The 26,159-nt window shown below is 43.0% G+C and overlaps 3 protein-coding genes and 1 long non-coding RNA gene across 11 annotated transcripts; 2 read left to right on the top strand and 2 right to left on the bottom strand.

Annotated features, from left to right (window-relative positions):
• Window positions 1-529: 529 nt before the first annotated feature.
• Window positions 530-14,315, bottom strand: LOC110842417. 3 transcript variants are annotated; one of them, XM_022088160.2, is made up of 19 exons: window positions 14,177-14,315; window positions 11,959-12,088; window positions 11,708-11,882; window positions 11,526-11,601; window positions 11,247-11,421; window positions 8,245-11,174; window positions 6,245-8,039; window positions 5,312-5,565; window positions 5,018-5,223; window positions 4,716-4,925; window positions 4,440-4,627; window positions 4,170-4,377; window positions 3,707-4,111; window positions 3,275-3,610; window positions 3,061-3,196; window positions 2,820-3,001; window positions 2,525-2,735; window positions 2,162-2,445; window positions 530-2,099 (listed from the first exon to the last, which is right to left on the bottom strand). In XM_022088160.2, exons 2-19 carry the CDS (start codon window positions 12,011-12,013, stop codon window positions 1,187-1,189), a joined length of 8,739 nt encoding a protein of 2,912 aa, XP_021943852.1. In that variant the 5' UTR covers window positions 12,014-12,088; window positions 14,177-14,315; the 3' UTR covers window positions 530-1,186. The 3 variants fall into 3 exon arrangements, with proteins under 3 accessions (XP_021943852.1, XP_035701970.1, XP_021943851.1); XM_035846077.1 differs by lacking the exon at window positions 14,177-14,315 and adding an exon at window positions 13,860-14,099; XM_022088159.2 differs by lacking the exon at window positions 14,177-14,315 and adding an exon at window positions 12,680-12,900.
• Window positions 12,943-13,519, top strand: LOC118433821. Its single transcript, XR_004833593.1, has 2 exons — window positions 12,943-13,206; window positions 13,286-13,519. It is a non-coding gene; the product is annotated as an uncharacterized LOC118433821 (long non-coding RNA).
• LOC110845610 lies at window positions 14,308-19,678 on the top strand. Of its 3 annotated transcripts, none has more exons than XM_022092066.2 (11): window positions 14,308-14,806; window positions 15,053-15,476; window positions 15,538-15,684; window positions 15,761-15,897; window positions 15,980-16,331; window positions 17,425-17,586; window positions 17,670-18,008; window positions 18,080-18,257; window positions 18,323-18,450; window positions 18,523-18,649; window positions 18,944-19,678. In XM_022092066.2, the coding sequence occupies exons 2-11, from the start codon at window positions 15,387-15,389 to the stop codon at window positions 19,168-19,170; spliced, it is 1,887 nt and encodes a 628-aa protein (XP_021947758.2). In that variant the 5' UTR covers window positions 14,308-14,806; window positions 15,053-15,386; the 3' UTR covers window positions 19,171-19,678. The 3 variants fall into 3 exon arrangements, with proteins under 3 accessions (XP_021947758.2, XP_035701991.1, XP_035701983.1); XM_035846098.1 differs by having other exon boundaries at window positions 15,358-15,476; XM_035846090.1 differs by lacking the exons at window positions 14,308-14,806; window positions 15,053-15,476; window positions 15,538-15,684; window positions 15,761-15,897; window positions 15,980-16,331 and having other exon boundaries at window positions 16,347-17,586.
• Window positions 19,296-25,683, bottom strand: LOC110847837. Of its 4 annotated transcripts, XM_022094871.2 has the most exons (11): window positions 25,411-25,683; window positions 25,131-25,320; window positions 24,903-25,042; window positions 23,881-24,521; window positions 23,413-23,693; window positions 23,120-23,336; window positions 21,914-22,362; window positions 21,178-21,841; window positions 20,813-21,085; window positions 20,073-20,372; window positions 19,296-19,936 (listed from the first exon to the last, which is right to left on the bottom strand). In XM_022094871.2, the coding sequence occupies exons 2-11, from the start codon at window positions 25,299-25,301 to the stop codon at window positions 19,791-19,793; spliced, it is 3,282 nt and encodes a 1,093-aa protein (XP_021950563.1). In that variant the 5' UTR covers window positions 25,302-25,320; window positions 25,411-25,683; the 3' UTR covers window positions 19,296-19,790. The 4 variants fall into 4 exon arrangements, with proteins under 4 accessions (XP_021950563.1, XP_021950578.1, XP_021950570.1 ...); XM_022094886.2 differs by having other exon boundaries at window positions 24,912-25,042; window positions 25,131-25,683; XM_022094878.2 differs by having other exon boundaries at window positions 21,914-22,359; window positions 25,131-25,683.
• Window positions 25,684-26,159: the final 476 nt, after the last annotated feature.

The following is a 26,159-nucleotide window of genomic DNA, read 5'->3' on the forward strand; positions in this document are numbered from 1 at the left end:
TTCCACTTCTGCTTATTCCTCGGTTCAAAACAAAGGATCCCATCTCGTTCATAAACTTTTACTGTGTAATTCGAGTACAAATAATGATATACAAAATTCACCCGCATGTAATATTACAAAAGTGTGCATAATAGGAGCTCATGCTTTTTTGTAGCTTGGATCATGTTGAGTGGCTTGGGCTATGATTTGATGAAAATTTCACCATCCATGCAAAACAACTTTTATCATGCATTTTCCATGTAAAAGATTTGAAGTGTTTCTTTTTGTAAATGCGTTTTTTTAAATGGAACCCATATTTTGAGAACTATGTATACATTTACAAAAATTAATGCTTAAATTGTGACACTAAAAAAACAGAGCTAAATAGCAGCAATTCAAATTACGATTTATTAACCAAATGACAATGGAAACTTAACCGTCCCCCATCAAAACAATACTTTCATAAAATTCGGTTTTTTCTGCATGGATGGATGACCTTGTCCATGAATTTATGAATGAAAAATAAAATCGAAAGAAATGAGCTTAATGATTCAGATCCATTTTAGCATTTATAAGTATTTATTTTCTTGCCAATAATTTGTATACTTAATGATTCTTCGTACTGTGTTTTTTTTAGTCTTATTTCCCCTCAACATTGTGACCATTCATTAACAATATTAAATATAATTTCGATTTGATGCGTTCCGCATTCGGCCACCCCTACATTTAATAATCAAGGTTTCTTTACTTTTTTAGCGAGACGTACAAAAAATTAGTGCGAACAACAAGGAAGAAGTTATAATCATAAAATACTTCTCAACAGACTGATTAATTAACTACTATTATTAATTTTGTGTTTGTGTATACCTTATAACAAGACACGAAAACGACAAACAACGTTCTCGTCTCATCAACAAAAACAGTTATTCCAAAGCATTAAAGAGGAATACGCGACCAATTAATTAAGTAGTTCTTAAATAAAATAACACTTCCTTAAATTATTACAAGTTTTTCAATTCATTTCATTAAATGAGGATACTTTACATAGAAGTTAACTATACTATAAAATACATACAGATTAACTACATATTATTATTATATCAGACTCATATTGTTCACACTGCGTGAGGTGGTGACAAGACGACGAAGATTCGGTGAGATAATTATAATTGACGTTTAAGTAATTATTCTGATAACACTTGATAAATTATTCTCCATTCTTTTCATCCGGCAAGACGATCTTGACCTGAATGATGGATTCTTCCAGGGATGCGCGAGCATTGAGCATGTTGGGATTGATGAGAGGACTCCCACTCGGGTCAGAATGTTGGAACCGGATGTGGAACTTGGTGTCCAAATAGGTTTGAAATGATCGACTACATACGGGACATGTGTAGGTGTGGACGTGCTCGCCTAAATGTTCAGTTACCAGTTTCTGCCTCTCGTCCGCTTGGTAGGGACAGTTCGGACATTTGAAAACCGTCTTGGTCGCCTCGACGTTGGCGGATCTGATCCCATCAGCGACAGGGATACGGATCGTTGCATTGATGACGAACCGAACATATTTGATGTTCACTTTTTTGCTTGTGGGATTGTGGTTAAAAGCAACTTCGTGGGCATGACTGGCACTGCGGGTTTCAAAGTCAAGTTGGCAGGGGGGATAGTTGCACCCATAGCGGACCCTGTCCTCAACAAGCTTTCCGGTAAGTGGTTCTTCATTCTCGGACGACTTTTCGCGCAGGTCGGTCGTTACGTAGGTGGGTTCTCGGATAGATGGGTGGACTGCTGCAATGTGTTCGAGAACCTGTTCCTTCATATAGCACTCATGGAAACAGATGCCGCACTCGAACATCATGTGGCCGGTACGGAGCTTGCGCTTCATCCGATATGGTTGGGTGGGATGAACAGTCTCGTGATGGTCTTTCATGAGCGAGAGTGCAGAGACCGTGTACTCGCAGAGGGAGCAGGTTAGCTGAATACAGGGTGGGAGTTGGTTCAGCGAATTGAAGGCTCGATACTCGTAATAGTTGCAACGCTCCTCGAGACGTGCAGAGTGCACTTTTTCCCAGTGACCACGAGCTCCACGAACGCTAAGGGAGTTTTCCCCACAGTGGAAACATCTACAAATTAATAAATCGATTAGATAATTTGAAACAATTGGGAGGTAAAAGTGGCGACTAACTTGTAGGCAAGCGCATTTGGATTGTAAGCGCTGTTCCCGGTGCGATTTAAGGTCAACTCGTCACCGCCGCTGCCTTTTGTATCCTCCTCGAGAAGTTGGAGGAGGAAAGAGTCCTCCAGATTCGACCCATTTTCGGCTAGTCGCGAATCGTCAATGATTGAGGGATCCATATCCGCAAAGCCAAACAAGAGTGGGTCGTCGTCGTCGTGCATATCAAGGACGGGCATTCGCGAGCCGAGTGTTAGATCAGAGGAAGTACTTGAGGAGGGCATAAACATGTCATCCTGTAGTACAATCCAATTATTAATTAGTTAGTCACCGCATTAGATAAAATTGAAGTCAGGCAATTGATAATGTCCTCACACTAACTGAGGCGCGCTTCATCGGTGATAATGTGGATTTTTTCGACGCCAGACCGATGGGAAGACCGTACTCGGACGACCAAAATTCTGGGGTGAGATCTAGCACAAATTTCTCCTCGAGTAAGTATTCCAGGCCTTGGTGGGCGCGCGAATGATGGTTTCGAACCAGGGCTTGATTCCAGAACGTAGTGCCGCAATGTCCACATTGATATCTGAATATAATTCAAGTAGATGTAATGATCAATTAATGCAATTTGTAGTGAAATGGACCAAGCTAATTTTTGTGGTGAACGCACCGATCACTTGCAATATGTTTCGCGAGCACGTGTGTTTTCAAATTATGTGCATTCTGACACTCTTGACCACAATGTTTGCACATGAAGGTGGGCTGTTTGTTGGTGGGGGATAGATCAGAACTAGAAGTTATGCCCTCACTCTGTACTTCCTTTTCTTCTATTGACGTGAAGTATGCGATGATCTAGAACAAAAATATTAGTTAAAATTTGTAGTTGAAATCATTTTTTCCATGTTTCTTACGAAAGATTCGATTTCTGAGTCGACTGGCAACAACTCGTAGCAGTTTTCATCCAAAGAAGTGCCATGATCTCCGACGAGGTGACCTTTTAAAGAACTCTCAGTCACAAACTTGACGTTGCACTTATTACAACGGTATCTGAAAAAATAGATGAATACAAACAATTAGAATATTTCATAATTAATTGTTTCTGTACTACAAGTTATCGCTATCTACCTCTGATAACCCAGCTCATTGTAGAGATGAACTCTCATATTCGCCGCACTCTTTGTCTTGAATAAGTTGCACTTTGGACAGATGAAAAGTTTCGCTGTCGCCTCTGGAGCTGGCATCTTATCCACCTTAGGAGGTGCCTTATAGGGCCGTCGGGTTGTCTTTCCAATAACAGGGGCAGCAATCTTCTCACGAGATTGGAGCATCAAGGAAGAACTCATTTTGGGAAGTCGTTCCTTCCCATATTCCAAAAATATTCCACGGATGTGTTTTACGTTCAAGGTTCGTTTCCAAAGGGGGCCGTGGATGATATTTTCTTGTTTGGAGTCAAATTCGCTCCTATAAAAATGGTAAGTGAGGAAGTTTTTCAAATTATATAAAATAGTTAGTCGGAAAACGTGCAAATTGTATAAAAAGCAGTATTCTCAGCCTTACCTGTACCACATGATGAGAATTCTCCCCTCCACCACGATCTTTTTCGCTTTCTTTTCTGCCCTGATTTTAGCTCTTTCCTCCTTCTTCACCTTTTCTTCCTCTTTTTCCTTCAGTCTCTGTTCTCGTTCAGCCTCAGTCTCCTCGGGATCAATGTCGCTTTCTTCTAAGTCACTCTCCGAAGTTGGATCATCATCTTCACCCTTACAATCCTCTGTTATATGGTTCATAACCGCGACGTCACTATCCGTGGCGTACTTGCACTCAAAGCACATAAATTGGCATCTTATCTTGTGCGCTGTCACGCAGTGACTCTTCACCTCGTTGTAAGAGGGGAACAATTGCTTTGCTGCACACAGCGTACATCGCCACTTGTCCATGGGAGCGGATTCGTCGCTCGAGTTCCGTCTGGAGATAAATAATTTATGAAATCACCGCATTTATCAGATTTATAGTAGTTTTTCACCTGTTGGCCTGATTGCCATCATTATCCAAATTTCGGATCAGGTAATGAATCGGTTTCCTCTCGGGATGTTTTTCGGGGATATGCTTCTCCATTAAGGGCAATTGCGTGTGGATCATATCACAGTACGCGCATCTGTACAATTTAGGGCCGTGAAGCTTCAAATGAGGACCCAACTTATCAACCGGGACAGAATTTCGTTTGTCGTTTCCTAAAAAAATAAAACATAATTTGACTTTGTGCATATATTTTTTAACCATATTTTCAACTCACTTGTTGCCTCGTGTTTTGCGCAGTGGGGACAATCATAATTCTCCACTTCAGGGTGCAACGTACGAATATGGGTGCGCAACATGTACTCGTCCACCGTAATCTGCTCGCAGCCTTTGACGTTGCACACATAGCGAAATTGTTCCAAAACGAACTGGGGAACGGTTGAGCTGTCACTATTGGTGTTGCCACTGGAAGGAGGTACAATGCGTGTAAATTAATAGGATTACTACTTTTCATGTAATTTTCAAACCATCATTTTATAAATTCTGAACTTACGTCTTATTCTCATGAGAACTCCCAGCCCAGTTGGTCATTTTGTCGAACATGAGTTCCTTCCTCTCCAAGCACGGGACTGGATTCACTGGGTCGGTAACTGGAATGATAACTTCGGGTTTGGTATCTGCCTTTTTGTGAGCTTCCAAGTGACGGATGAAATTCACTCGGACTTTAGACGCATAAGTGCACAATGAGCAGTAAGCGAGCGTACTGAAATGGAAACACGGGTAATTAGTTATCAAGTTGCAATAAATTGTCTAAAAATGATAATAATTCGATATAAAAATGGTAATAATTCCTACTGGAAAATTTGACGAATTGGAACTTTATCTATTTCATTTGGCCCGAACACGATGCGATCCGCATAGCAGGCGTAGGAATCCCTAAGCTGTTGAACCGTTGACATCCTGGCAATCACATCTTTCGGAAACATGACCATTTCAGCGTCGTCTTCAGGATCCGTTGTCTCAAATCTTTCAACTTTATAGTTAAATACTTTATGGAATGCCTGCAAGTCAAGAAACCGATCCATTGGAATATATCCGTCCATCCATCTCAGGTAAAGTATCAATTATTTATTATTGCTATCTGTGTACCTTCATGTGCCGCGTGAGTTCGGAGGTCGCCCAGGTCTTGAAAGTACACAAGGAGCAAACTTGCTTCTGTTGCCCATGTGTTTTCAAATGCTCCAATAAATTCACGATGGCTTTGACCCGTTTTTTGCAATGGGGGCAGCCCATGGACTTGAGATCGATCGCGTGGGGGCAGGTTGGCATGTGGTCCTTGAACAGGGCGGCGTTAGGTGCTTTAAAGGAACACGGCTGGTTGGGACATACATAGAGAGCATGGCCTGAAAAGGGAGCGATAACGTTATGATTATTCGAGTCGTGAAAAATATGACAAATGATAAGCAAACGGCAAGCACTTAGCAAATGGGGAAAAAGTGGGTGAAGTGTGCAATCAAGTGAAAACAATAATGAAATGGGAAGAAATAAAGGCAAAAAATATTAGTAATTTTACACCAAAAAAATTTTACTTTAGGGAAAAATATCAAAAGTACAAGTTTTTGGTCACATTAGAAATTAAATAATATTGTATAATGAAAGTTATCAAAGGGATCATTTTAGTGCATCCTGTTGCATTACTTATTACTCGGCTGCCAAATCTATATCTTTAAATAAAGTAGGAATTACTTGAAAGAAAAGCAATGCAGAACGTTGATAAGTTGATTAATTTGATTTGAGAAAAGGGAATTTGTAGGTTTTTCATAAAATTGGCAACCAAATAATAATAATTGTAATTGTTTCAATGAGTAGTGACAATTCCTTTTAAACAAGTTTTTGGACTAGTAATTTTTCCAATTTAAAGTCAATAGTTATTCTCAGTACATTAAAGATTATCGGACTAATTAGCAAAGCGTGAACTAAAGTAATTATTAGAGAACGGAAACAAAAATTGCAAAAAAACAAATAAATAATTTGATTGTTAGGAAACAATAATTCGGCCATTTCCATCATTCTAATTATTACCTCTCAAATTGGTGATTCGCCCCTCCTCGCCCGCGTAAGGGTCACATCCCGGGAGGTAAATTGGTATGTCAATTGACGTTCGTTTGTTCGTGTCTTCCAACTTTTGCAACTCAATTTTTGAAATGAAAGGATCGCGTTTCAGAATGGGGGAGCGTGGACCTGGGTTGTCCGAGTCTGATGAATCCACGTCCATTGGGCTCAGTCCGTCAAAGCCGGGTTCAATCTTGACACCAAAACCATCCTCCGTCTTGATTTTACGCTCCACCTGGACGGGTGGCATCTTTGTCCAAATGTTTTTCCTCAATTTCGTCATGTTGATTTTTAACGCTGGCCCCACTCTCCTATTCGGCCTATTGATAAGGTATGCCATAGTTGGAGAGCGAGGAAGAGCGTCGGGTTGGGGTTGGCCCCAGTGGAGGAACGGGTTAGGTTTTAGTGCTGGGAGGTGTGACATAGGATCCTTCGAGTCTTGAGTCTCTGTGTCAGTTTTGGGTGCGTCCTGATCTGGGTAGTCGTCACAAAATTGGAAAAAGTCGTTTGGTTCTTCCTCCACGGAGTCGGTAGAAGAACCGCCTTCGTCATCACTAGAGTAACAACTGTAGTCGGAGCCGTGTCCGGGAAATTTGGTGGAATTGTCCTCCTCGTGATGGTCTTGATTGGCCTCTTGTTCTGCCGTTTCGGCCTCATCGACTTGATTGATGAGAAAATCCACGACGGCGAAGCACTCTTTCTGTATGTCGGCAGAGTCGGGACGGGATGGTAAGCTACTTTCTTGACTTCCGGGGTCGAGCTTGTCGAAAATATCGCTTATTTTTGTACTGGTTCCACTAATTAGACCAGTGAAACTGGTGACAATGTCTTCCTCATCTTCGGGAAAAGATGTCTTAAAGGTTGGCACGTCCTTGAGAATGTCCGTGAGATCTTCGTCATAGTTTGTGTCCGGAATTTCGAAATTATTTTGGGGTGGGGTGTCATCCAAGATGACGTTGTTTACAGTCATGTGAAGCGAACCGTCATCATCGATCAGACTATAGTCTTCCGGCTCGTCTTTAATGTCAATATCCACAGACATGGCGTCACTAAAGTCGATCATGTCATCATCGTCATCGTCATCGAACGAGGGGAGGGGCATGGTCAGTGTAGAGAGCCGAGTGGAGGAGTTGGAAGTTTCATTAGAAATACTGGGTGGCTGATGACTCTGGCTTTCTTCGTCTTGTTGATGGACAGGTTCTGGATCCCGGGTGAATGAGTTGTCGTCTTCCGCAGTGTCATCGATCGGCTCTTGTTTCACCAATTCTGGTTCGACTTTGACCTTAACGCGGATATTTCCACCACGATTTTTCATACTTCGTGTGATGCGAGCAACGTCGGAGAGAGCGGATGGTTTTTCTGTTGCAGCCGCCTCCGCCAATTTCTTCTTCCCCACTTTGCTAGGTTTATCTTTTTGCTGGATTTTGATGGCTGACTTTACCGCAGCTTGAGCTCGTGTGACGGGACCTTTCTTCCTCTTGTTTGCCCTCGCCTTGGAGGCGGGTCGCTTTCTTTTAGTACCTCCTTTCTTGGGTGGGGTCGTTGTGGCTGGTGTTGGCTCTGCCACTTCATTGTCACCGTTCGACTCGACATTTAACTTTTTCGGAGGGGAAGATTTTGCCTTCTGGGGGACAGGCTTGGCAAGCTCGCTGTTACTCGCTTTGGCTGCGGTAGGTGAACTCTTTTTGGTGGTGTCGCTTGGCTTGGAGGGTGAATCTGTCGTACTGTTCACTCCAGCGGATTCTGCGTCGTCGTTGGAGCCGAGCTAAAAAAACAGAAATTTAAATGCTTTGTACCCTATTATTTGCATTAGCCTATTTCACGTCATTATCGTATAAACTTGTCGTAGCGATAATTTCCATAAGCCAATCAAAAAATCAGATTGGGAGCAGGACATGATGATTTGATGATGACGTAAAGTATAATAGACGAAGCTATAGACTGCTAATAATAGATCTCTCTTTTCTCACCGTGCATCGCCTTGGCCCAAGTGGCATCATAGTGTCGAACCTCATCTCTTTTAGAGCATCATGTAACTTCTCAAGGGACGACCTCCTCTTGGAATTTTTCTTCCTCGTCGTGCTCCTCGACTGATGTCCTCCACGCTCAGCACTATCAGGTCCAGCCTCGGAACTAGTCGTCGTTTCCTCCACGGCCGCATCATCCCCAGCAACGGGCTTATTTTTGAGAATATTTTTTATCTGATCTTTCAGTCGCTCCTTGACTATTGCGAAGACGGACGGATCATTCAAAATCCCATTTGCCTCCTGTCCATCCATCTCCGAGAGGACGAACTGTTTAATGAAATCGTCCGTCACGAGTTTCCGTAACTTTTCCGTCGCGAATGCACTTTCTTCTTCTGTGGGATGAGATTCTTGTTCAGCGGGTGGTGCTGGTGGTGGAGGCGATAGTGCTGGTGGTGGAGGTGACGGTGATGGCGTTGGTGGTGGGGGAGTTGGATCTCTCGGCGGAGGGGATGGACTCCGTGGTGGTGTGGGACGTTTTATTTTTGGGATTCGGAACACGGGAGGTTTTTTGGGAGCAGCCTCAACCTCTGAGGTTTCAGCACCCTGATTCTTTTTTGACTTAGATAACCTCGACGTGGACGACAACCTTTTCTTGGTGACACTCATCTTGTTTCCTCGCTCTTTGTCCTTAAGATTGGCATTTCTATTCGATTTCGCATCACTGTCCAAGGGGGAAATGTGATGTGCGGATTTCTTACCACGATTGGATTTATCTTTAGTCACATTTGCCTTATCTTTTTGTACTGGCGTGGTGGTCGTCTTATCTTTATTCTTTTGAGATCCTCCTGCTCCTGAAACGTCAGTCTCTTTGGAAATATCCTTACTACTTTTACTCTGAGGTTTTGACACAGTATGACGCGCAACGACGTCGACCGGGACGACGATCGCTTCATCAAAGCTGGACGGTTTTTTTGTTACGCCGGGTCTCCCGAGGGCGTGGAATCGCTCCTTCTCCACCTGCTGGCGGATTTGTTGCAATTTTGAGCCCGGTCGGGTCACGTCGATGGGGAGTTTTTCTTTTACTCGGTTTCTAATATCGTCCAAGCGGCTGTTCGGAGTTTGGAGGACGGGTTCATCAATGTTGATACGCATGACACGATCTTTATCCTTATCTTTGTCCTTTTGCTTGTCTCGCTCAGCGGACGAGGAAGCGACAGGAGAGGAAAATCTACTCCGATCTTTCCTGTCATCTCGAGACGATGATTTGTCACTGTGGTGGTGTCGATCTGATCGGTGATGGTGACGGTCCGAAGAATGGTGGTGCTTGTCGTGATGACGCTTATCGTAGCGGTCTGAATCTCGGTCCCTGTTACGTCGCGGATCCAAGTCATGATGCTCGGACGAATCCTTGTCGCCACCACTTTGACTAGTTGACCGATCGTGGCGAGAAGAAGATGAGGATGAAGATGACGGCTTAGCACTACTGCTACTACTTGATTTGTGTTGGAGTCGTGGGTTTCGATCGGATAACATTTGATTGGTGGCGAGCAGCCCCTGAGATGGAGATTTTTGTGGTGGTGGAACGGCACTTTGAGACTGGGATAGCCCAAGAGGAGGACGAGATAACGGAATTTCCTTCGGTCCGCGAGAAAAACTTTGCTTTGCTTTATGCCGAAAGATCTCCTTGAGTTGCTCACTCGATGGCATGTCGTCACTTGTGGAGGGGTGGTGGGAAGCTGTAGGGGGAGGAGCTGCAGCAGGTGGCGGTGGTGAGGCATGATTAGCATAATTGTTGAAGGAGGGCGGAGGCGGCAGCGGTGTAGCAGAGCGAACGAATCCAGCACTGGGAGGACTTGCGAGGAGAGGTGGTTGAAAACGAGGAACGTTCGCCGGATTAACCCCACGTGCATTCATGTTCAAGGCTTGCATGTTGACCGCCATGAGAGCGGGATTCTGGTAGAGGTTAGGATTTTTGAGGAGGGGCTGTTGTTGTTGACTGAGGTACATTTGTTGTTGTATGTGTTGTTGTGGAGTCATAGCTTGGATATTCTGTTGCTGTTGTGAAGCCATAGCTTGGATATTCTGTTGCTGTTGTGAAGCCATAGCTTGGATATTCTGTTGCTGTTGTGAAGCCATAGCTTGGATATTCTGTTGCTGAGAATAGGCGAAGGCGGCGGCTGCGGCGGCGATGTTGGGGTCAAAGGTGGATTGTTGGTATGGAACACTAGTAGGATTATTTTTCACACTAGTAATCCAAGGGGATGTTGATGCTACTGCGGCCTCATCCACCTTTGCTCCGTGTTTGTAATCAATCCTAACCGAACCACCTTTGTCCACATTATTGTACGAATTGTTTGACCGTGGTCCTTTTGGGAGGAATTCTTTCGGCAGGCGTCTGTCGTACATCTCTTCTCTCCCTCCTCCTCCCCCGCGGGAATTCGGTCTCACATATGGACTTTGATGATTATACTCTCTCGAAAAGTCTGATCGTCCACTATTCACATCACGATTGAAACTAGCAAACGCATCCCCACGCCACGGTTCGTCATTGTTGTTACTTTTATCACTGAAACTGCCACCATTATTACTGTCTCCACGACCAAAGGAATAGTTTCCATCACGGCGGGAGAAATCTTCATCGTCGTCATCGTTCTCCCAATCGTCGAGCGATTTTTGCTCGCGGGTCATAGGGGGTCGTATCATTGGTTCGTACGCTTTGCCAGAGCCACGGCCGAAAGGTCGAAAACTGCTACCATTACCAGCACTGTCAGACCACTGGTTTGCAACACCATGTCCGCGCCCCACTGAATATGAAGATGAGGATGAAGCACTCCGCATATCAATGTCTTGACTAGGAACAGCGCACCCACGCGAGGAGTAGTCCCCACCCGGGGTTCCCCAAGGATTGCGGGACGATGGTTTCGGCGTAGATGCTAGAATAAATAGCACATATGTTACAATTTGTTCAAACGGAGAGGCAAATAGAAGAGTTGTTGTACGCCTACTTTCCATCGACTCAAAGAAGGTGTTTCGGTCAGCGTCTCGTTCGAGTGGAATGGTCCGAGCGGTGGGAAGGGGGCCGGAAAATGATTCGTAACATATCTCCGTTGGAGATGGACTACGTGGTGCGGCCGTTTCTGAGTCATCCTCGTGATCACTTTCAATCGTAACGGTGGATATCTGAAGGAAACATAGATAAATTGGTTCTAGTATGAACTTGATATCGACTTAACCTGAAGATTAAGATTATTAAAGGCAAAATTGTAAACAAAAGTTTTACACACCTCTGAGATCGGATTTTTTCGAATCATTTCATGAATTCTATCGATGAATCTTTGCAACGCGGGAGCACCATGATTCCTAAGTTTCATTATTAATTTTGCATTATTAATTTAGCTATTAAACTATAACTAACTAAATTATTAAAGAATACGACTAAGAATTTGAATCTAGAATTCGAACTCACTCATCTGCAGACATATTTGCCATAACGGAAAGTAAATACTTCATGTCCTCCACCTCCTCACGATAATCCCACTCCTTACGTTCCCTCTTTATCTTTTTCAACCGGGATAGCAAATACGGTCGCAATTGGCGAAACTTTAGAAACAAGTCCACCGTTCTCCCATCTTCGCGATAGTCTGACAAGTAAAATAAAAAAGTTAAGAACTTGTCAAAAACTTTGTAGTATTGTAGGTTATCAAACGAACGTGCTACCTGTATTACTCCTATCCCTGCGAGTGAAGGGAGTATCAAATTTTGACCGCTCCATGGTGAACGGCGATTCTGACGGGAAACTCTCTCAGCGTAGTATTCCCTCTTCGGTTTTGAACTTAGTTAGTCATCTCTGTAAATTAAATTCATTATTATTAATTATTATATACGCACACACTCACACGCACTCACTAAATGAACTCTTCTATTCGCTACTAAAGTCACAACTCTAATACGGTCCATGATTATCAATAGATGTAACATGATAACAATAACAAGAGGCGCAATTGATAATTTTGGCGTGAAATGCAACCAAACGAACTTGACTTAAAAACAATCTTCTAATGAGGTAACCTTAACTTGACAGATTGACGTAAGCTTATATGATCCCTCCCTCCTCCGGACTAACTTAAACTAATTCAAGAAGAATAATACTACTACCCACTCCACATTTGTCTCTACTTCCTCCCAACTAAACAGTTATCTTGCTATACAACGAGATAACTTGGTTATCGGTCGACAACCTTTCGTATTCCTTCCCCTTCTCCACGATAAGACGTGGAAATCACCACCCATGCTCAAACTAAGAAGAAGAAGAGGGACGAGGACAAGACCCAACATGAAGAAGAGACTTTTCCTTGAATCGGCGAGTAATGAGTAGCGACTGGTGCATTTTATGAAGGCAAAACTCTACCCGTAAAATAAATGAGACAATTTATTTGACCTTTAGGTCATGACCACGGCGGCTTCGTCGTCCTGGAAGAAGGTGAAACGGATTTCTTGGCAAAATACTAAAACTCTCTCCTTGCTTTTGCTACTGGACAAGGGAAGCGACGACAGGAGCAGCGTGTCCGAGAGAAAGTGTCCGTCAAAGGGACACTTGTTCCATCGCGGTTGTGGTGGTGAGAGACTTAAAATTAAGGTATCTTCTTCTGGCATTAAATAATACTAATGTACTAACAATAATAATGAGAATGATGCTGAATGAGGATGATAATGAAATATATACGAGGAGCAAGCAAGTAAGAGAGAGCCAGTCGCACGCAGTCTTTCCTTTCTTCTTATTACTAGTGCAAGTCAAGTGGTGGTGGTTTGTTCGTGTTTAGTAGTTGGTTCGTATTATAGTGGGATGGCAGACAGAGTTGCTTGCTGGCTGGCTAAAAAATAACGTCCTCCATATCCAGCTCATAGAAATCGAGGCGTATTATAAACCCAACAACACACACCCGTGTGTACGAGAAAAGAAGATGGGTAGGGAAATTTCATACAAAACACCAGGATTCCTATAATTTTCGCAAATTAATTCCCCCCCCCTCTGGTTTCCTTGCAGTTTTTGATAGAGACGGAGAGAGATGACAAAGATGTTTTTTGTTTGATGACAGAAGAAAGATATATATGAGTTGCGCTAATGAAGCGTAAATGATTTATAAGAAGAGTTGTTTGGATTTCCGGTTAATTGTTTAATTTATGCCGAGTCTAGATTAAGGTAGGGTGAAGATTGGTGATTAAGAATTCTTTGGAAAATGTTGAATGCTAATGAGTATGAATAAAGGATTAGACATAATTTTTAGGGTGTTTTTGCATAAAAGTTAAAAATGTATACGGGATTTTATGCCCATTTTTATGCCCATATAAGTGATGAAACCTGACAGGTAAACCACAGGTAAACAAAGCGCCAACTAACACGGTAACCTCTGACAAGGTCACAAATCTACAGATAAGCAAACCGACCCCTCAACCACACACCCTCGAGTAAACGTCAAACTCGAATTTAGTGACTGTCAATGGGTACTACCTATTAATGGGTGACCGCAGACGGTCACTCTGCGACCCTGTGGCGAAGACGTGACCCATAGAAGGCCAGCCAGGCATGAATCTAACTTGTATAAAGGTTTCAAACTTACCACAGCAGACTATGAAGACGACCCACTGGACAGGAACAAACGTAGTACTCTCGGAAATTTTCAAAAACCGGAAAATATCGTTTTAGCTTCAATTCTTGACCCACTAAAGACCAAGTCTCGACCTCGACTAAACAAATCTTGACCAACGTCACACCAACCACACGTTTCGGCATGAGTTAACGTTTCTCTCTTCCCAACTAACCTGTAGGTGTCGCTGTCGTATGAGTGTGGGCAGTGACCGATAGTTAATTACTGTCTGTGACCCTCAAACTAATCTAAACCTAGTAATGAGGTGAAGAATAATGACCAATAGTTACCTAAGTGTCAGGACCCATCATTAAGACCAGCTCCAAGGTCAGGTAAGAGGTTATCTTGCTACAAATAATTAGTTTTCGAGGAGTGAACAAGAACGTGTCTCGTACAAAAAAAGTGGACACGACGAAACTTGATTTTGCAGAAACACGGAGAAGATTATTGGAGCCAGGCAGGCAAACAAGCAGCAGAATGAGAGAGGCATGTCTGCGCTCTCAATTCAAATCAAATCATCGGGTGACAAAATAAAAAGCTACCAAAGTTTCTATAATTCCTAAAATTTCGTTAAAAATGTGCTTGGTAAGTTGTGGGAGGTGCCTGTCGAGTGAAATTATCAAAGGATACAAACTAAATACTTTAAAGAACTTATCAGGTGACCAGTAGTGATTGGAAATAGTGAAAGAATTTCGTACCCATTTTGCACAAAGTTTAATTATTCAAATAATTTGAATCAAATTAAGAATTCTTCAACTACTCTCGGATAGTGAATCTCGTCAGATTTCATGTCATCATGTTGCATAATATCTGGCTTTGACATTCTTTAAATTCGCCATCCAGCATGACTTGCCAACTTATTAAGTAACCTTCTATGGACAGAGAATTGCAATAGTGGGACACATTATGTACACCTTTAGGTAAAGGCTTTACTAAATCTTATTATGTATGATGATGCCGACAGAATCCGATTCTTACGGTGACTTCACCACCATCGAGATGTGAATATATACCAAATTGTTAAGATTTGCTCAAGAAAACTAGATGACAAAGTGAAATATACGTTATGATGATGAGATTTGTATTTATCGATTTCCAGCCAATTTTCAATCAATGATGATCTAACTTAATATTATGTAGTGTATCATGTCTTCCTTCTTTTATAGGACAAAGTTGAGACAATCCTGCTCATATTCCCGACTTTCTCTTCACTACCTCCACCATGAAAATCTTGCTCTAAATCTATGTACTAAATATATGTACATCTTCACGTACTAATATTCTTCTATCGATCAAACAAATTAGTTCAACCTTCGTTCTATGTTTGCCAAACAACTTATTTTTTAGTTTGTCTATTTTATTTAGTAATTTAGCATCTCTCACTTTTTCAAAGTGCCGACTAAATAAACAAATCCATGAAAGCGTCGCTTCTCGGGGTGAAGGAATTCATTACGAAACGGAATAATTTTAGGTTAATGGATTCAAATAGTTAGTCGAATCATGTTCAGCTCGAGCGGACTGCTCCCCACGGTGGGGACGAAGGGCCATCGGGTCCATGCAAGAAGATCTCATAAGCACAGTAGGAGAAAGGTCAGTCAGATGCAGTCACACAGATGCGAGGTCACTCTGTAACTTCTTATCCATCATCCAGGGCACGGTACAAAAGTTGACGGAATGCATCGGCAAAGCGATGAATCTAGGGTTTCGGTATGACCCCGGTGTTGACAGTGGTGGCGACCCTGACCTGTACGGGTACGCGTGTTCATCCCGGTGTAAGCATCCCATCCATTTGGATAAGGTATATGGAAATACCGGTGCATAGAAATAAATGCAAAAAAGTGTGCAAATTATACATATTTGCACATATAAATTAGGGTGGTCGTTCCGGAAGTAGGGGGAAATCAGAAGACCTCATCCCCGAACATTTGTATAGGAAATATACGGAAACCGATTCACGACCCTTGACCCCTGATTTGGTTCGGAGGTCGGTTTCTCTCCCGCGAGGGAAGAGGTAACCATGCAGTGTTGAATAAGCTCGTATCTCATTTAACCTCATGATGACGATAACCTAATGCTCGTCGTAAATGTATCAGCTTATCCGAAGAGCGGAGTCGTCGCTGTCTCACACCTGAACCGGAAACACGCCAATGTGAATTCCACCACCGCCGAGTTCTTATCCTTGACCTGCGTCGGGTCAAAAGTGTCGATATGATTGGACGACAAGGGTCTCGCACGCCAGGAACGTCGATCGACTCGACGGGTGACGACACCACAACGGACGCCGCCCTGTTTCAGTTCTCCCCTCGAAATTTGTCCGTGTCGAGGTCGATTACGCCAAAGACGCCAAAGTTGCGTGGGAAAGGTGGGAAGAAGAAGAGGGCGAAGGAGAGGTCAAGCTCTCCCATTACATATGAGAGATCGACCAGTCCCAAGATTTTGGAAGGGGTAAGATGATATCCCCTTAATTATGAGAAATGACAGGTTAGCACTAAATAAGTACTTATCGATCCATTTTCCTATAATGTAACACTTTTCTCCACGCCAAAGTAAGTGCTTACTTCCTGCCTGTTCCTGTTTGCTGTACAAATTTACTCACGATTGATGAGATGAGAGCACCTTGATCTAGGCATAAAATCATGGTCACGGTTTCAGTCATAATCAGCCCGTCCTCACTGTATTATCAAAGTCAGGGTTATCAGTAGCCTATCAGGTCATGGATCCCGCCATCTCTCTTGACCCTGACGTCCCCCTGCCCGCCGATTTCGTCACCTTTGTCCGCCGGAATTATGAGCGGATTGAAGAAATTGAGCGAAAAGTGGAACAATTTAAGAATTCTTGGAAAAACAATGCAGGCAGTTTCAAATATTTGTTTCACAACCTCCGCTACCAACAAGTTTTCGACTCGGTGGAGTCCACCTTCAGCGAGGGGGACGTCAAGAAGGTTATCACTGCGAAGGTAACCCCGAGGAGGAGGAGACTCCCCAGGTTTCTACTCGGTTTAGGAGGTGACGAAGCAAGCAGTGGTGGCGACGAGTCGGGTGACGATAATGACGATAATTTTGGACGGAACGATTATGTGAGAAGGTTGCTACTAATTAGTGACAGAAAAGATGGACAAGTTGATCCAGAGACGGAATACTTGACTAGCGTTGGGAAAAGTTATCCGTTAGTTAGGCTGGACCATGGTGCTGGTGGTGGTGAGGTCATATCTAGGTCAAGGTCAGCCACACAGCTAGTCACAAACATGACGACGAAGGCAGTTAGTAGTGGCGAATTCGTAATTGAAGGCATTCACGTATCAATGACAGAGAGAAACTGTGGTGGTGGTGGAAGTGAGAAAGGTAGCAGGACCTTTGACCTCTCTAGTGGAGGGTCTCCTTCGCCAAATATAATATTCCCCCTTCCTACGTCCCCATCAACCAAATTAGCTGGAAATAAGGGTCATGATGTCTCTAGACGACCCCAAAAGCACACGAATGTGCAACGAAATGGGAAAATTGAGACGACTTTTAATTTTACTCCTCAATTACAACCACAGTTGACTCTGCCTCCACTCCATTCTTCCGTCCTCACTCTGTTGGGGGGTCTGAGATCAAAACCATCACAGAGGGGAGACTTCATGACGAACCACCTTCAAGGTCACCAAGGTCAAGGAACCATCTCTGCCAATCCAGATCAAACTGGAACAACGAAACATAAGGTTCTTTTACACGCAATATTTCGTCTCAATTTCCCTGCCATTTTCGTACACTAATTCGTTTCTGATTAATGAATCCCTCTCAGAAATTGCGACGCCATGGTCGCACCCGGAATAAAAACGGGCCGGCTACCTCCGACCAAAATGAGACGGCAAGTAAAAATCGTGCCGGCTCTGAAGAGGTCAAAAAGGTGGAAGATCCTAATGAAACACAAGTTTCGACCATCGCTGCTGCCTCTGCGTCCACCGCTCTGCTCGAAGTGGACGCGGATGACCAAGCAAAATCACCCACCTCGCCGCTTCCCTTTCCTGGCGATGAAGGGCTGGAAAATTTTATACAAAACATGAAAAACTTCCGACAATCACGCCAAGCCTTGTATTCCGTGTTGGACGATTATTTGAGTGGAAAGGTGTGGAGTCCACAGGTCAGTTGGTTAGTTAATTCGGCTCATGTCGGTCAAGTACCATTCATTAATTGTACATTACCAATTCGTAGGAGATGGACGCTTTGGACACTCAGATAGACGGGATATCGCAAGAATTTCGTAAACTGGAGACCAAATTCCAAACCCAGAGCATCAACTTGAAGGAAAGCACTTGGCTTAGCTTTCCTCGCACGTGGTCGCGTAACAGTGCCACGTTTTTTGCGCCGAATGACACCAAAGCGTTAAGAGGTAAGTAGTAACAATACGCCGTAATTCGTCGTATCGTTGTTTTATGGAGAAAAAACTTTTGACAGAAATGAAGCCGTTGGACTACTTGAAAAAGTATGTGACTGTGAGCGGACCTCGCAAACATTTGTACAGCCTAATCTTTCAGCGGTATCGAACCATGGAGAATCCGACCAAGGACTGGATCTGGATCAAGGTAACAAGACAAGAAGATAAGGTTAAGTTATCGAAATTATTTAGTATATGCAAAGTACTCTCTTCTTCATAGACGTTGCAAGCCGCCGTGTCCGAAGTGTTGGGGAGACCCTTCTCTGGGGACGAGATGGTTCAACTGTGTCACTACTATTTGGGCGAGGATGACTGGGAAAGGCCCATTTCAGAGGCAGAATTCACGGGTGAGTTTCAAGGAGTGTGACTTTGCAGCATTTGTTCTTATTACTAAATTAAATAAATGCTCATAAATCCACAAAATGCAAAATTTATCAAAATCTTTATAAGTCTACACGTAGTATATATACAAAATAGATATAGTCTCAGAAATCGTTCCAGATAAAAATATAAAAAATGCGTCAAATATTGTTTCAAAATGCAGATCTCTCATGGATCGCTAAACACTAGCACAACTGTCAAATTCTCAATGTATCAAAAATTTACGAAAATGTTAAAATCAATTTTTTATTTTTTTTCAGGGACGTGCGCCTTCTGTGAACGTATCTATGCCGTTTATTCACTAGAAGATAACTCAGAATGTCACACCTGCTATAAAACTCCCTCTCGATTTCGTCACGGCTGCCACTCGGATCAAAAAGACCACCTCGAGACGGCTGACCTTGCCTATCTTCACACCAAACTGCGCGACGGCCTCGTTCCACCCGCCCTGACTCACCTCCTTCTCGCCCTCGCCAACCAAAAATAGCTACCCACGTTTTTTAGCAACTAAAAATCTACCTTTTTTGTGCCCATTCAATTTCTTTGCATTACTCATTTTTTTACGTGTGGCGCAAGTGAACCATAAATAATTTAACAAATCAAGTCCGCCACTTTTTGAAACTTAATACATTTTCTTTATTTCGTTTCGAAAACGGAAGAAAACGCAACAATACGACTCCCCGAGGAAAATTTAGACAGTTTTTGGTTTTCTAATCATTTCTGGCATTATTATCGTAGTTACTGTAGTGTAGGATGGTTCTTGTTTTTATCGGGATTGAAATACTGTTACAAATTATTAAGGTGTGGAATGACCTATAGCTGCATGTACACCTTTCCTTTGGAGATTGCTCCTCATGCTTTTTAATTCTAATATTATCGCCCACATATTTACCAACTGATCGTGTCATAATAATCTTTCAAGGCAATTATTATTATTATTACTTTGTGTAGGAAACATTGTTGATGTATAATTCAATTCATGATATTGATATCAATAATAACTTAAACAAGGACTGATTATTTCTTTTTCATGCTTTTTACGAAGACGATGGCGACTTAGAATGAACGAAAAATTTGATTTATATAGAAACTAGCAACGAAGCTTAACTAATGCGGCGGCATATCGTGACGCGAATTGTGGTGGTTCACATTTCGAACGGGAGCGAAGTTCTGGTGATGATGCATCATCATTTGTTGAGGTCGTGGCGGCTGTGGCATCATCATTTGGCCTTGACGCATAGCTTGATATTGAGCTGCGGGAGGAAAATATTTGAATAAATATTTGAGCTTGCAATAAAATTAATAATTAAATCGAGGAATTCAACAACAAATCAAGCAAAGTGTGTAAAGTAGATCGTACAAATTGTAGTTACAGAATTTTGTACTAACCAGGATGTATCGGAAGAGGAGTTGTGATACGGTGTTGACGAACGGGCATGTGATGCGGTTGCGGTTGCTGTTGTTGCTGCATGTGCTGCTGCCCGGTCAATTGTTGAACAATCATGCTGAAATTTGCCGTGTTTAATTCGGGATGACTGACTGGAGGAGTGCGGCGATTCTGCTGGTGAGAAGGCTTTGGCGAGGCTGTCATCTTTCGCATCACACTGGTGGGGGTAAAAGCAGCCATGTTTGAGACAGGAGTGCCTGCATTGCGTCGCATTTGATCATGGTCGTAGTGGTGTTGACCTCCTAGATAAATTGGGAATGCGATATTGATTTATTAATTGTTGTTAGTTTCACATTATAACGTATTTTGAAATAACACAGACTGCAACTAAATTTTAAAAAAATAAGAGTTGATTATGTGCTTGTGAAAAATGTGTTGTTGGTTAGTGGACAAAGTTACCTCAAAAAGTGTACAAACTTTTTGGCAACTTTACAAAGTTTCCTCACTTGGAAAGCTTGGTGTGGATTTCCTCTTAATAAATGTGAAAACTTTGTAAAGTTGCAAAGCCATTTACAAAAAAATTCTCGAGGCAACAGCGACACATACAATAATTTTATGCATCATAAACCAATCTACTCCTTCTTAACTTCTTACCAGTTTGTAATGCCATTGAATTTGTGCGCAGTTTACACGGTTATATGTATATTTGCGTAAGTTTAAACATTACATGCATAATTCTTACCATGTCGATATTGTTGTTGAGGATGCTGTTGGTGGTGGTGCATTCTTTGCATCGGGTGTTGCTGTTGCTGCATTTGAAACTGTTGAGGCTGGACCGGCACCGGGTTAAATTTTTGCAAAATGAATGCTGGCTCGGGAGGTCGATATGTTGGAATCTTTAGCCGCCCAGAAAGAATAATTTGTAAAAGCGCCGCAAATGTCGGTGGGGGATACGAAGTTCCATTAATTAAATCCTGGAGTAGAGTCCTAAAAGTGTATTTGCCAGTAGAAACAGCTAAAAATGCACAAAACATGATAATTAATAACTTCTTTATCGTTTTGTTTTGTGTATCGAAATGAAAATTCGTTATATATTTCCACTCTCACCATTAAGTAACTCTTGATGCTCGGATAAATTCCAAAAATGTTCATCTGGGTTGACTTGTTGCACAAGTCGTCCAATTTCTATGGGCAACAAGCCCAAGATCTGTTGAGCTGTGCAAGTCTCCACCGGTGTTACCATTAACGTAGTGAGCGGCACTTGGTTGGGTGTCACATGTGAACGGATCAAGGTTTCAAATACGTTGAAACCTGGTTGTGGTTGCTGTTGTTGAATATATTGCTGTTGTTGCATTGGAATGGGTGGTCCCATCATCATGTTAGTATTATCAATGGGCATGATGCCGCTAAATGTGCCATTTTCATGCATGACATGCATTCCTCCAGGAGATCTCCGTTCAATGTTTTCCATTTGTGGCTGAATGCTCGCGTCGGGCAGAAGGGTGTATTGCATATCGGATCTGTACATCGAATCCTGTGACTCGTCGAGTTCAGTCTCTGAACTTATTGGCTCAAGACCTGACGTGGATGGAGAGTCAAGACTGGAATCGGGTTGTTGAGCAAGTCTAGAACTTGGTCGTTCGAAAAGAGGCCCGGCACTACCAGGAGATCTGGAAGGAGGTCGACCGACGGCCCCGGCTGGATTAGGTGGCACTCCCTTATGATGAGAATTCGTTATTTTGTCTGCTGGGTTTCGGATTAATTTGAGAAGCTGAAAAACAATAATCAACAATTACTAATGTAACCAACGCTTAATTATTAGCGTTTGTTAAATTATAATTACCAGAGCTCTCAGATCCCCAGTCTCTTTCTCTTTCGGTTGGCCAGCGAGCAACGCCTTGAGGTCGGGCTTATGGATATTTCTATGTCTTTCCTGCCATTCCGCGAAGTATGGATTATCGGGGTCGCCAAGATATTGCGGAAGCGGCTCAGTTGTCGGTTCGGTTTTCTTGGGTTCACCAATGGGACCATGGTTGCGTGGTCCAACTGGTGGTCGTGGTTGAGGTGGTAGTTCAGATGCACGTGGTGGTCGAGCTGGTGGTGCTGATGGACCTGGTGGTCGAGCTGGTGGTGCTGATGGACCTGGTGGGTCTGATGGAGCTGGTGGTGCTGATGGGTCTGATGGAGCTGGTGGTGCCGATGTATCTGCTGGAGCATTCTTCTTGGAAGTTATTTGTAGCATGTTTCGCAACGCATTCCCCATTTCGGCAACAATCTCCTTCTTATCTTCTGCTATTAAAAAATCAAAATAAAAAATATGAACTCTAAAAAAATTAGATTCATGCCAACTTAAGTATGGTAATTAGGAATATGAACACTACAAAGTTGCCAAAACAAAGCTTAACACCTTGCTAGGTTTACGTCGATCTTGATTAATTGGCACGTTCATTTTATAATAATTTGAAAACCTCTCGAATAAAATTTACGATAATAAATAAACCCTCGCAAACGCGCATACGGAAGTAGCTTCAGATTCACTCCACCCCCACGACAGCGGGGGAACACTTAATTTCAGTGTATTTCATCCATTTTTTTAATTTCACTGAAAATCTCATTTTTCCCCGACAACACCCCCACCCACACCCCCACGCCCAGGGGGTGTGGTACAACTCGGGAACACTTAATTTCACTCTATTTCAGCTATAGATTCAATTTTTTTTTAAATCTCATTTTGCCCCGACCACACCCCCTGGCGCCCAGGAGTTGTGACACTTCAGGGATACACAAAATTTCACTCCAATTCATCTATAGAATCAATTGCACTAAAAATCTCATTTTGCCCCGACCACACCCCCTGGCGCCAGGGGGTGTGGTCCGGTTGCACCCAAAAGTTGATAGGATCCTCCCCCTGGGGTCTTATGTATGATGGCGAAAACCGATTTCAAGTATCTTTATCCGTTCTCCCGTTATCCTGCTGACAGACGGACAGACAGACAGACAGACAAAGTCTTCACATAAAGTAGCTGAAGCTACTTAATAAAATGCTTACCAGGCCCAGACTCCTCAGGCGTATGGACAACACTCGTGTTTGTTGCGAGAGACGACGATCGGAGAAGGTTTACAAACAAGATCTTTTCGCTAGGGATATAGCTGCTCCCAGCCTCCATCTTGTTTGGAGGCGGTATAGGCTCCGCAGTCTTTTGCTCATTTTCAGAATTCTTTTGAAAAAATTTAGAAAATCTCGAAATTCCCTCCTCCGACTCGTTCTAGACATTGTTTTGGAAAATTAGAAACATACTTAAAAACATTGTTAATTAGATGGTTAAATTTTAAATTGCGTACATGGATTCCTGGAATCTTTTCCATTTGCAATATCTTTTCCAAACTGAAGGCTGAATCCACGGCGGGTTGTTCTTCCTTCTGTTGAGCAGTGGAGAAGCCATGCGACGTGGAAAAATCTTGTGGGGGTTGTGCAGTCTCAGATGGTTTTTCAGTCTCAGTCGCTCCCTTAGTAATCTCTTTGTGATTATTTTTCTTATCGCCGCCTGCGTTGGCCATATCCTTCCGTTCGTCGTCCATAAAACCTCTTAGCTCCATGGTTTCATGTCGAGAGGTTGGACCACCTACAGATATAGCACACCAGAAGATAAGAAAACTTCAGGATAAGCATATTATATGCATAGTCATTAACGCCGCCTTTGAAACTTTGCAAAATGAGAGACGCGGTCTTTGGGTCTTTGATTTATTATTCTAATAAGCTATCTTATTTCTTAAGACTTATATCGTGAATTGTGTTAATATTTTTATTACCTGAGAACCACTCAGGTTCATCCTGTTCGTCGTTTCGAGGGTTGTCACGTCCTCCTCGCCGATTATTGTAATCTCGATGACCACCGTGATGATGTTCTTTTTTCTCATAATGTCCTCCTGGTCCAGACGAGATTCCGTCGCCACGACCATTCTTTGGTGCATAATTATTCCACTTGTTGCTTCCTCCTCCACCTCCTTGAGTATCATGGTAGACCGAGTTTGACGAGGACGAGTCCCAGCCACTTTCCGGCTTCTCACCCCACCGCGAGTTGTAGACAACTCGTTCTGGACGTCCGGACTCACCAGCTCGGTTGTTGGGTCGATCGCGATCGCGGTCTCGATCTCTGTCTCCTCCCCTCCTATCACGATCACCGGTGTCTCGGTCGTCTCGATAATTCATTCGGTCCCGGTATCCAGGCTGAGGTGGGTCACGATCTCCTCTGTTATCTCTATCACGGTCTCCTCTGTTGTTATCACGGACGGTTCGGTGGTCGTAGTACTTCGACTGGGAAGTTGACACGGGAGAACAACCGCCAACGAAAGAGCCGCTGTGAGGTCTTAGACTGATATTGTCACTGGGATCGAGACCACGTCGTCCCCCGTTACCGCCTCCTGCACCAATCTCGTCTTTCCTGCGTGGTCTGAACACAGATAAAAGTCCAATTAATAACGAACTCAACATTTAAACATAAACAACATTCACATCAAGCTGCTTTGTAATCTAATAAACCAATTAGTTTTACGAGATACATGCATATAATGGAAACACTCCTCCATAGTCCTTGATTTGTTCGTGATTTGATGATAACTTCACAGTTCACGGTTTCAGCATGTTAATCACCATAGCAATTATAAAATCAACCAATCAGAAAATCATGGATGGATGCATATACGCGCAACGTAACAACAAATCACGGGCTATGGATGCAGCTTTAGATTTGCTTACTAATTTTTTAGCAACTTGCCAAAGTTTGCGCATTCATTACAAAGCTTGCCTAACTATTTTATAGATATCAACTTACGCTACATACACGCTAGGCGGAACCGGGGTCGCAGGTTTCGACGACTTGAGAGCACCCAAAGTACATCCCAAGTCTGGTAGAGGAAAATCGGCTGGTTTTTGCCGTGAGACAGCAGACTTGGAGCACTTCATGAGAAAGCTCTGCGAAGAAAATAATTAGACTATAGCTCCTTCCGCAAAATTCAAAATTTGTAAAAAAAAGAACACAATTTATCTTTGTTTTCCTCACTTTATCATACATAATCCGCCCTTTCCCCTTCTTACTCCTACTACTACACGTCTCCTCCTCCTCCACTTTGTCATAATTTCCACTACTACTACCACTACTAATTCTACCATTACAAATTTTGGTGTCGCTGTTGTGACATTGATCACTACCACTGTTGATTTGGAGTTCCATCCTGATGGGATATAGGAACCTGTGCAGGAAGGAAGGAGACCAAAACAGTGTCACACACACGTTGAGCCAATTACAATAATTAGAAAAAGTGATGCTATCAAAAAATTACACTTCTAGCCGAGGGGAGACTACTTGAGGCACTTGTTCTTCCTCGGAGTCGTTGTTGGACACTGAAAAATTTAGACGAGGATTTCCACAGAGACGGAAGCCTAGAGCTGCCTAGAAGTGGGCTCTCTCAGTCTGGCAGCCAATGGGAGAAGCCCACGAAACGACCTTCATGAAAAAGAAAAGGGAGGAGTGAAGAGGTCACGGAAGGTTCAAAATTCAAATCCAAATTATGAAAACTGGAGGAAACTGCACAACCCCGATTAAAATGCGACGGACTGTCGCCTGATTTGAGTTTTCCACTCTCGGCCAGTCTCACTCCTCTGTGTGTACACATAGACTTGACAGCTCACCAGCACTACCACCACCACCGACGTTCACCTCTCACACAGGTCATAGCAATAGTGTAGGGGATGCACTATGGGCCAGTTCAACCGTTTAGGTGGACTGAACTTTTTAGATGGGAGATATATGTTAAATTTATATCCGGCTATCTCAAAGAATAGGCTTAGAAATAGTAGAGTTTCATATTACAGGAAATAATTAGTTGTGAGCCCTTATTTTGGGAGTATTTTAGGGCACGGTTTGCCTTAAAAAAGGCGTTAGTTTAATTATGATGACTTTGAAGCTAAGGATTTAGCTCCGATAGCCGAAGTCAATTAGTTGCCACCGGTTTTTGGGGTACACCCATCGGGTGGATGCCATTTTTTAAGGTCAATTTTAACCTTAAATATCTTAAAGATCGGGACTCGT

This window comes from Folsomia candida, unplaced genomic scaffold (genome assembly GCF_002217175.1).
Source record: "Folsomia candida strain VU population unplaced genomic scaffold, ASM221717v1 Fcan01_Sc001, whole genome shotgun sequence".
NCBI lineage: Eukaryota > Metazoa > Arthropoda > Collembola > Entomobryomorpha > Isotomidae > Folsomia > Folsomia candida.

Bases quoted from the DNA above. Each gene is read 5' to 3' on its own strand.
- LOC110842417 (XM_022088160.2), bottom strand. From the start codon at position 12,013: ATGGAGCGGTCAAAATTTGATACTCCCTTCACTCGCAGGGATAGGAGT. The intron at 11,883-11,958 runs GTAGCACGTTCG...TTTACTTGTCAG, and splicing joins CAGGGATAGGAGTAATACAG to ACTATCGCGAAGATGGGAGA. The intron at 3,002-3,060 runs GTAAGAAACATG...TTTTTGTTCTAG, and splicing joins ACTCAGAAATCGAATCTTTC to ATCATCGCATACTTCACGTC.
- LOC110845610 (XM_035846090.1), top strand. From the start codon at position 16,600: ATGGATCCCGCCATCTCTCTTGACCCTGACGTCCCCCTGCCCGCCGAT. The intron at 18,009-18,079 runs GTCAGTTGGTTA...ACCAATTCGTAG, and splicing joins GAAAGGTGTGGAGTCCACAG to GAGATGGACGCTTTGGACAC. The intron at 18,650-18,943 runs GTGAGTTTCAAG...ATTTTTTTTCAG, and splicing joins TTCAGAGGCAGAATTCACGG to GGACGTGCGCCTTCTGTGAA.
- LOC110847837 (XM_022094871.2), bottom strand. From the start codon at position 25,301: ATGGAACTCCAAATCAACAGTGGTAGTGATCAATGTCACAACAGCGAC. The intron at 23,337-23,412 runs GTACGCAATTTA...AACAATGTCTAG, and splicing joins AAAAGATTCCAGGAATCCAT to AACGAGTCGGAGGAGGGAAT. The intron at 20,373-20,812 runs GTAAGAATTATG...CAATTTATCTAG, and splicing joins TCAACAACAATATCGACATG to GAGGTCAACACCACTACGAC.